The sequence below is a fragment of the Bactrocera latifrons genome, unplaced genomic scaffold, assembly GCF_001853355.1.
Source record: "Bactrocera latifrons isolate USDA-ARS-PBARC rearing strain unplaced genomic scaffold, ASM185335v1 scaffold_960, whole genome shotgun sequence".
NCBI lineage: Eukaryota > Metazoa > Arthropoda > Insecta > Diptera > Tephritidae > Bactrocera > Bactrocera latifrons.
Genome location: NW_017537668.1, coordinates 11737 through 20766, shown reverse-complemented (window position 1 = coordinate 20766; position 9030 = coordinate 11737). Strand labels below are relative to the sequence as shown.

The 9030-nt window shown below is 36.7% G+C and overlaps 2 protein-coding genes across 3 annotated transcripts; one reads left to right on the top strand and one right to left on the bottom strand.

Moving 5' to 3' along the window:
* Positions 1-2754: 2754 nt before the first annotated feature.
* Positions 2755-5230, top strand: LOC108977875 (mediator of RNA polymerase II transcription subunit 16). The gene has a single exon (XM_018947838.1). It carries the CDS (start codon positions 2889-2891, stop codon positions 5208-5210), a length of 2322 nt encoding a protein of 773 aa, XP_018803383.1. The 5' UTR covers positions 2755-2888; the 3' UTR covers positions 5211-5230.
* LOC108977876 lies at positions 5219-6260 on the bottom strand. 2 transcript variants are annotated; one of them, XM_018947839.1, is made up of 3 exons: positions 6063-6260; positions 5645-6010; positions 5219-5590 (listed from the first exon to the last, which is right to left on the bottom strand). In XM_018947839.1, exons 1-3 carry the CDS (start codon positions 6119-6121, stop codon positions 5392-5394), a joined length of 624 nt encoding a protein of 207 aa, XP_018803384.1. In that variant the 5' UTR covers positions 6122-6260; the 3' UTR covers positions 5219-5391. The 2 variants fall into 2 exon arrangements, with proteins under 2 accessions (XP_018803384.1, XP_018803385.1); XM_018947840.1 differs by having other exon boundaries at positions 5645-6007.
* Positions 6261-9030: the final 2770 nt, after the last annotated feature.

The following is a 9030-nucleotide window of genomic DNA, read 5'->3' as shown; positions in this document are numbered from 1 at the left end:
ATTGTCACCTATGGAGCGGTTGCCGGGGCCACCAATTCAGAACAGTCCTCGGTGATTCGGAGACTGTCAAAGCTGCAAAGACTTGCCTGGGTCTGTGCTTCTGGGGCAATGCGCACATGCACCACGGTAGCACTGGAAGTCATACTGGACATCAGAAGGCTGTGGAAGAGGGAGGATAATGTCCTCTAGAAAAATGGATGCACTAGCGGAAAGCACACCGCTAGCTCTCCTCCCAAAAGACGACACTACAAAGAAAATAAACCTCAAAAAGAATTTCAAAGTCACTCTAGGCAGCAAGGCAGATTGGGGCGATTCCACGCTGGAACGGCTGCTGGAAGACAGTGCCATTCAGTGGTACACTGATGGCTCAAAAACTCCGGAAGGTATTGGGGCAGATATTGCGGGACCGCGTACTAAGCTGTCAGTACCAATGGGATTCTTCCCAAGTATCTTTCATTCTGAAGTTTTTGTCTTATATCAGTGTGCTGAAGTCAACGTCAGCCGCAACTATCACAACCAACGCATATCTTTTCTCAGTGATTGTCAAGCGGCACTAAAAGCGATCTCATCATCTGAGACCAAATCGCTTTTAGTTGAAGAATGCATAGAAGGCTAAACCGCCTGTCTTTGTGCAACCGGGTATACCTAATTTGGGTGCCAGGGCACAAGAGAATAGAAGTAATCGTACAAACTCAAGGTTCAAGGAAGTAATCCATATCTCCTCATCGCGATCTACGCAGGGCACTGCAAGCTCAGGAAACATCTGTCCAACATGGACATATCCTCCTGTGCTAACTGCCGGTTTTGCGACCTGGAACAGGAAACACTAGCATACCTAATCCTGGATTGCACAGCAATCTGTGGAAAAAGCTAAAGGCCTGGATTCCATTTACGTCAGCAGTGATGACGTCACCTCAGTAGCGCCCGTTAAACTCCCGGAACTATTCAGGCTGCTGGAACTCTAGGAAGACATGTGATATAGAAGTGGACACAATAGACCCTAGGTTGCGGTGCATTACCTCATAATAATATCTATCTATCGGCACGATTCCGATTACTTCGGCGGGGGGGTAAAAAAATCGAATTTCCGTATAAATGGGATATGTTCGAATAGGGGAACTTCTACAGAGGAGGAATATCCAAAAATAATATAAAAATTACTTATATTTTTTTAAATTTTCACGATTAAAAGTTCAAAAATATGCACTAATAACACAAGGTATTTCTCTATCATCCATTAAATTTATTCACGTTTTTCACTCTGTAAATATACACTCTAAATATTGAAATAAGTTCACATTTCAATTTTATTTTGTAATATTTCACCTAMATTTATTAATTTAAAAATCACTTAGCGAACTCGGCGTTGCAAAGGTTAGATTGTTTATAATTATGAGGAAAACGAGCGTTGCCACATCTTAAGCACCAAATATGTAGGATTCTTAACGACTTTTCTTTGTTTGTTTTTTTGCGTGATTCTTTTTTCTACATTAATTATAATAAAAAATACTTTCTAACATTTTTTAAGTTATAATTGAGTTGTGAAACTTTTTTCTAATATTATACATTTAACATATAGTTTGTATATGTATACTATGCGGTTTATATTTAATAAACACATATAATTAAAACTCTATGATAATATAGCATTATAAAATTAAATATTATATCACGTCGGGATGACTGAAGTACTTTCGCGTAATACACCTTTCTGCGTTGGCGACCTCCGGCCGCGCTTTAAAAAAATAACCCTGATCGAGCGAATACCCGGGTGGTCTGAAGTACTTTCGCGAAGTATTCCTTTCTGTGTTGACGGCCTTCGGCCGCGCTTAAAAAAAAAGAACCCTGATCGAGCGAATACCCGGGTGGACTGAAGTACTTTCGCGGAGTACTCCTTTCTGCGTTAAAAATAAAAAAATATATTGAGTTTATGTTATAAAGTGGTTAAAGTGGTTATATTTGTTGGTTACCATGCACTCAAATTGAAATAAAATTTGAATTTTCGTTATAAAATGGATAAAATTTAGTTATTATATCCGTAAGCGATTTCCATTTATTTTTGATTATACACTGTTCTGTATTTTAGGTGACGATACATCAATTTTTATATTTAAAATATGAGTTTTGGATATAAAGTGGTTATATTTGTTGGTTACCATGCACTCATATTGAAATAAAATTTGAATTTTCGTTATAAAATGGATAAAATTTAGTTATTATATCTGTAAGCGATTTCCATTTATTTTTGATTATACACTGTTCTGTATTTTAGGTGACGATATATATATAATATTATTATATTTAAAATTTGAGTTTTTGTACTGTACTGTATACTTTCTGTCTCTTATACACATCTAGATGTGTATAAGAGACAGTTATTATATAATATTACTAATACATGTATATATTATTACTTATTTGCATAATAAATTTAAATAAGAAAATATCCATATGCATGAATAGAGGAATTTTTGGGAGAAAGAGGAATTTCAGCGAATTGCCCTATCATCACATGGCAGCGTCGTCATTTTTGATAAAAAAATTGGGGTTAAACCGAGTGCAAAATGTAATTTTTAAAATGCAGATTTTTTAATTAAAAAAAAAGTTTCATATATTAGTTGTTCTTAAGTAAACCCGTTTCTCTTTCTTCAAAAAAATTTCAGTGTATAAATTAATAATAAAATGAGAAGTAAGGGTAAAATTTATCTAGATGGCTGCTATTGTCTGTGGAGGCCATCTGTTAAGCGTACATTGAACGTACTTTTTAGAAATCAGACTGTTGACTTTTCGATAAGAGTCTTCAATATCTAGGTAGGAACTGTGTTTATTTATATATCTTGCATCTTGGTTGTTTGCTTGTAGAATGTAGAAACGAGTTGTTTAAAAAAATGGCAATTATCTTCAAAGTTCAAAGTGATTCTATCCCAAGTGTTAATAAGAGAGTAATCAGCAGTATTTCATCTAGAAATATAGTTGCGTATAGTGTGAGTGATGAATTAGATGCCGGCAGTCACATCTATGTGTGCGATGTCATATCACCATGGCAAATATATAGTGTGACTAACACAAAGAACCTTATAAAGGTCCTGGAATGGAATAGCAGCGGAGAACTTTTACTGGCAGGTTATAACAATGGACTTGTTGAAATATGGTCTACAGATAAGGTCCTGAATATCTGGTATCAAGTATATAAAGTAAATTTTCATGGCGAGGACATAATAGCAGCGAAATTCTTTCACAACGGAAAGAGTATATTCTTTCACTCTCAAAAGAAAGACTTACCAACATATGCTGACAAGTTTGAACGTTTGGAATATCGTCCGACGGTGGAACATTTTGGAAGTGCCCCAGCTGAAGGCGCTGTCGTTATTACTTCGTCGGGATTAGTAGGTGCTTTTATAACTCCACATAAAAAATTAAATGAAACAAATAACCATACCATCGAACTGAAAGGCGTTACTCAAAGTTTAGGCCTTTCTCGCTTTTACGTATCGTTGTGCAGCATGTCTCATTGTTCTAGTGGTCAGCTTAATGTTGCACTAACATACAGTTGTAGGCCCAAAATTGTTTACTGTTTTAAAGTGGCTTTAAATATGGACAATGATAATTTGTTTCTAAAATGTGAAGCTCTTCCTAGTATATTCTTTAATGCTGTTAATTACAAGCAAATTTCACACATTGGTTGGATTTCTTCGAATAAAGAAGACGTTCTATATATCGGATACAATACTATAGAGGGCAGTTTGCTCGAGCAATGGCATTTAAGCAAGAAACATCAAGCCGTTCATAAATTACTCCAAAAAAATAAAGGAGATTTCGTTCAGAGTGAAACGTGGGAAAACATTGCAAAGGTTCCATTCGGAATGGGTGTTGCAAATGTATGCAGTTCCAAACTATTAACACAGACTACTCAAATATTTGTAATTTTAAAAGATAATACCATACAAATTGTTGAACCTGGTTTAAAGAAGGTGGCTTTGGTTATATCCGACCGATTAATGACTGAAGATCGGTATAGCCTCTGCAAATTTGTGTCAGCAGACATAACACATATGAATCAATTACTAGTTCTCTTCGATAATTATGGTCAGATGTACGCAATGCAAGTAACAAATCCGATAGCAGACAAAAATTACAAATTGAACACATTATCTTTACAAACATCGCTTTTGGAGTATTGTATAATAACTGGCGTGGATTCAAGTGATATACTTATGTTAAATTTAAGTAACTTGGAAATACTTATTGAAAAGTTAACAGAGAATTTTACAAAACAATCTACAATAATACGTCATTTCTACTATTCTAATTTCTTGTGTATGAAGAGCAATATGTGTAGAATTCAATCACGACAACAAGATTTTGATAATTTAATAATTTTGCATACCATATCAATAACTTTCAAAAGTTTACTACGTCCGGCAGATCTAAGTTGTCAGGATAAGGGCCCTGGGGATAATTTAGCCATGATACTGCAGGATCCTTCTACAGATATAGATAAAGTATTATTTAGTTTAGATGGCAAAGATTTCGCTGTTGAGCCTATAACATTACAAAGTTTACAACAACTCATACAATGGGTATCTGATTTGGCATTAAATATTCTGAAAAAGCTTCCGAATGAAGTTATTAAAGCGAAGATGAGTAAAAAACAAGGGTATGACATAAGCAGAGACAGCGTTGCTATTAGTAGCATAAGAGAGCTTCTGGTAATGACGCGAATATGGGGTCTCTTAAATCCACAATGCTTGCCCACATATACAAAGTCAGTCGAAAACATTGATGTTTTGGCTACCTTATTCAGACTTCTAACCCGTTTGGCCCAAAATACTGCAGAACCTGATGACTTCTTATTAGATGAATGTAGTCTTTTATCTACTCAAGTTCTCATTGCTCAAAAACAGTTTAATAATCCAGCTACATTATTAAATAATCATTTATCGCTTTATAAATCATATCCATTTATATTTGTGGCATCGATGGAGCCAATTTGGTTGAAGGACGTCAATTATGAAGAAGTTGTATTTGTTAACGATATGAAAGATGGTGTCAGTAATCTGCACTTAGGAGCAAAAGTAAATGCCCTTAGACATTGCATAAGATGTGGATTGATAAATAGTTTACTAAATGTATCTAAAACATCTGCTATGAAAGCGTGGTGTCAAAGGTGGCTATACTGCCATTGTGGGGGTTATTGGAAAAAATTGTAAACAATAAATTGAAAGCTGAATAAAAGAATTTATTATTGACAAAATTAAAAGTTGTTATCTATGTTCTACGTAATGAATGAGAAACTATGCTTTTGAGTACGACGTGTGCTTCTTAATTAAAACTTTAAACTTAAACCATTTCATATATAATATTTAAATTTAGAAGCAATTTGCGTTGTAATTAATTATACCCTAACATTTGATTATAATCTGATGGAGTTCTAAAATACCGATTTAATAATAAAGATGTTCTGTTCCCCAAGCGATATGTGCAATTGTTCCATGGGTTAAACCTACTTATAACTTCTTCCACATCTCCTTTGCTGAACTTATGTTTAGATGTTTGGAAAGGTAATTGGGGTTCATACACAGCAATATATCTATAATCGTTAATAAGAAATTATTATATCTTCGTATCTGTTGAAAAAACTTACTTGTCATTAGCACCATAAATGCGTAAGGGATATCTGGCAATAAAAAGCCGTATTGCAATTGTCACAGCAATAAAGCCAAAAGAAAAATACCAAAGGTCATCTGGATGTGAAACTAACCCCATAGACTCAGAAGTCGATGTAGAAAGTTTATACTCATTCGTTAAAGTATAGAAGGTTGCAGAAGAAATTATTGTGGCTGTTATTGTAGATATATTTTTTGCAACTGTAACATATATTCCCATTGGTGCCCGGTATATAAGTTCATACTCCGAAGGCACATTGTCTTTTTTTATAAAGACATCACGTTTTTTCATAATTGCTTTGTTATTATGAAAGTGATTGCAGGAATTGTGTCCAAGAAAACTACTAAGATTGCAATTAATTAAATGTTTCCAAATTCATTTTTGTAAGAACTTGCCTATTCTTAATGGTATTTATTGATTTTAAAAATCTGTGCTGCAACAATAATAAACGCATTGTAAGAAATAGTTCAAAGAAAACTTTGTAAGTTACACTATATAATGCAACAAAACGTTATAATAGTTGCAGGCACAAATAAGAAATAAATGAGTAGCCCCTGCAGAAACTTGAGTTGAGGAGTTGAGTGAAGTAGTGAGTAAATTTTAGTGAAATTTCAGTGAACACACCGCTTACAGTGTTGCCACGTAAGTTTTCTTGCTTTATATAAATAATAGCCCTATTCACGTGCCCTCACCATCCTCACTATTGTAAGGTTTCCCATATCCTGAAGTGATTTCAAGAGCACAAATGCTCCCAATTACTTCACAAATTTGTGATGTCTGAAAGTAAACCTCACCACGCAAAATTGGTTGTGTTTACTTTGTTGATTTTAATATTTTCAAAGAAATTTGCAATTATTTTATTTAAAAAAACTGAAGAAAATCTATAATAAATATTAGAATTTGCCAATTACAATGAATGGTTGCGATTTACAATACCACCACCCGATTTCGGGGTTAAAATGGCTATGTACGGATAGAGGAGGTCCTCCAGATTAAAAATATAAAGTTTTCGCTGACTTATGGTTTTTGAGATATTTGCGTTTCAATTTAAAACATTATGTATTTTATATTAAATAGTGCAAAAATATCTTTAATTTCATACCTGGAGTGTTTTTAATTTAATTTAATTTAAATAAATGGTTGGAAACGGTGGAGTGTTGGTGGATATAAAAATTAAAATTATAAGTGTAAAATTCATTATAAATAGAAACACATTTTAAATTTTCGAATTTTTGAACTTTAAATGCAAATATTTCAAAAACCATAAGTCAGCGGCAACTTTATATTCTTCATCTGGAGGACCTCCTCTATGAGCACAAGGTTTTTCTTTATCCGCACATACCCATTTTAACCCCGAAATCGGGGATGCTATTTTTAAATTTACCCCAATAAAGTTATATATTTACGGTATTTGTACATTTTACTTCTTCTGAGTATTAATAAAAATAAATATACATACGTATTTCTTCTTCTCCTTCTTAATTGGCGTAGACACCGCTTACTTGATTATAGCCGAGTTAACAACCGCGCGCCAGTCGTTTCTTTTCGCTACGTGGCGAAATTGGATATGCCAAGTGAAGCCAAGCCCTTCTCCACTTGGTCCTTCCAACGGAGTGGAGGTCTTCCTCTTCCTCTGCTTCCCCCGGCGGGTACTGCGTCGAATACTTCCAGAGCTGGAGTGTTTTCGTCCATTCGGACAACATGACCTAGCCAGCGTAGTCGCTGTCTTAATTCGCTGAACTATGTCCATATCGTCATATATCTCATACAACTCATCGTTCCATCGAATGCGATATTCGCCGCGGCCAACGCGCAAAGAACCATAAATCTTTCGCAGAACTTTTCTCTCGAAAACTCGCAACGTCGACTCATCAGTTGTTGTCACCGTCCAAGCCTCTGCACCATATAGCAGGACGGGTATTATGAGTGAGTTATAGAGTTTGGTTTTTGTTTGTCGAGAGAGAACTTTGCTTCTCAATTGCATACTTAGTCCGAATAGCACCTGTTGGCAAGAGTTATCCTACGTTGGATTTCCAGGCTGACATTGTTGGTGGTGTTTACGCTGGTTTAAAGATAGACTAAATTATCTACAACTTCAAAGCTTTGACTGTCAACAGTGACGTGAGTGTCAAGTCGCAAGTGCGACGACTGTTTGTTTGATCACAGGAGATATTTCGTCTTGCCCTCGTTCACTGCCATACCCATTTGTGTTGCTTCCTTGTCCAGTCTGGAGAAAGCAGAACTAACGGCGCGGGTGTTGAGGCCGATGAAATCGATATCATCGGCATAACCCAGCAGCTGTACGCTCTTGTAGAAGATGGTACCTTCTCTATTTAGTTCTGCAGATCGAGTTATTTTCTCCTTGTCTGAAACCTCGTTTGGTATCGAACAGCTCGGAGAGGTCCTTCCCGATTCTGATGGAGCTTTTAGTGTCGTTCAACGTTAGTATACATAGCCGTATTAGTTTTGTGGGGATACCAAATTCAGACATCGCGGCATAAAGGCAGCTCCTTTTCATGCTGTCGAAAGCAGCTTTGAAATCGACGAAGAGGTGGTGTGTCGATTCTCCTTTCACGGGTATTTTCCAAGATTTGGCGCATGGTGAATATTTGGTCGGTTGTAGATTTTCCAGGTCTGAAGCCACACTGATAAGGTCCAATCAGTTTGTTGACGGTGGGCTTTAATCTTTCACACAATACGCGCCATAGAACCTTATATGCGATATTGAGGAGGCTTATCCCACGGTAGTTGGTGCAGATTGTGGGGTCTCCTTTTTTAAGAATTGGTCATAGCACACTTAAATTCCAATCGTTGGGCATGCTTTCGTTCGACCATATTTTACAAAGAAGCTGATGCATGCTTCTTGTCAGTTCGTCGCCGCCGTGTTTGAATAGCTCGACCGGCAATCCATCGGCCCCCGCCGCTTTGTTGTTCTTCAGGCGGGTAATTGCTATTCGAACTTCTTCATGGTCGGGCAATGGAACTTCTGCTCCTTCGTCATCGATTGGGGAATCGGGTTCGCCTTCTCCTGGCGTTCTGCGTTCACCGCCATTCAGCAGGCTGGAGAAGTGTTTCCTCCATAATTTAAATATGCTCTGGGCATCGGTGACTAGATCACCTTTGGGGGTTCTACAAGAGTATGCTCTGGTCTTGAAACCTTCTGTACGCTGCCGCATTTTTTCGTAGAATTTTCGAGCATTACCTCTGTCGGCCAGCTTATCGTATTCAAGCATTTCGGCCTCTTTCATTTTCTGTCTGAAAATGCGTTTCGCTTCCCTCTTCAACTCTCGGTATCTATCCCATCCCGCACGTGTTGTGGTCGATCGTAACGTTGCGAGGTAGGCAGCCTGTTTTCTCTCCGCT

What these genes read in the sequence shown, in the direction of transcription:
- LOC108977875 (XM_018947838.1), top strand. Translation starts at nt 2,889, where the DNA reads ATGGCAATTATCTTCAAAGTTCAAAGTGATTCTATCCCAAGTGTTAAT.
- LOC108977876 (XM_018947839.1), bottom strand. Translation starts at nt 6,121, where the DNA reads ATGCGTTTATTATTGTTGCAGCACAGATTTTTAAAATCAATAAATACC. An exon ending in ATAAATACCATTAAGAATAG is followed by an intron (nt 6,011 to 6,062) that starts GCAAGTTCTTAC and finishes TTGCAATCTTAG; the next exon opens with TAGTTTTCTTGGACACAATT. An exon ending in ATTTATGGTGCTAATGACAA is followed by an intron (nt 5,591 to 5,644) that starts GTAAGTTTTTTC and finishes TAACGATTATAG; the next exon opens with ATATATTGCTGTGTATGAAC.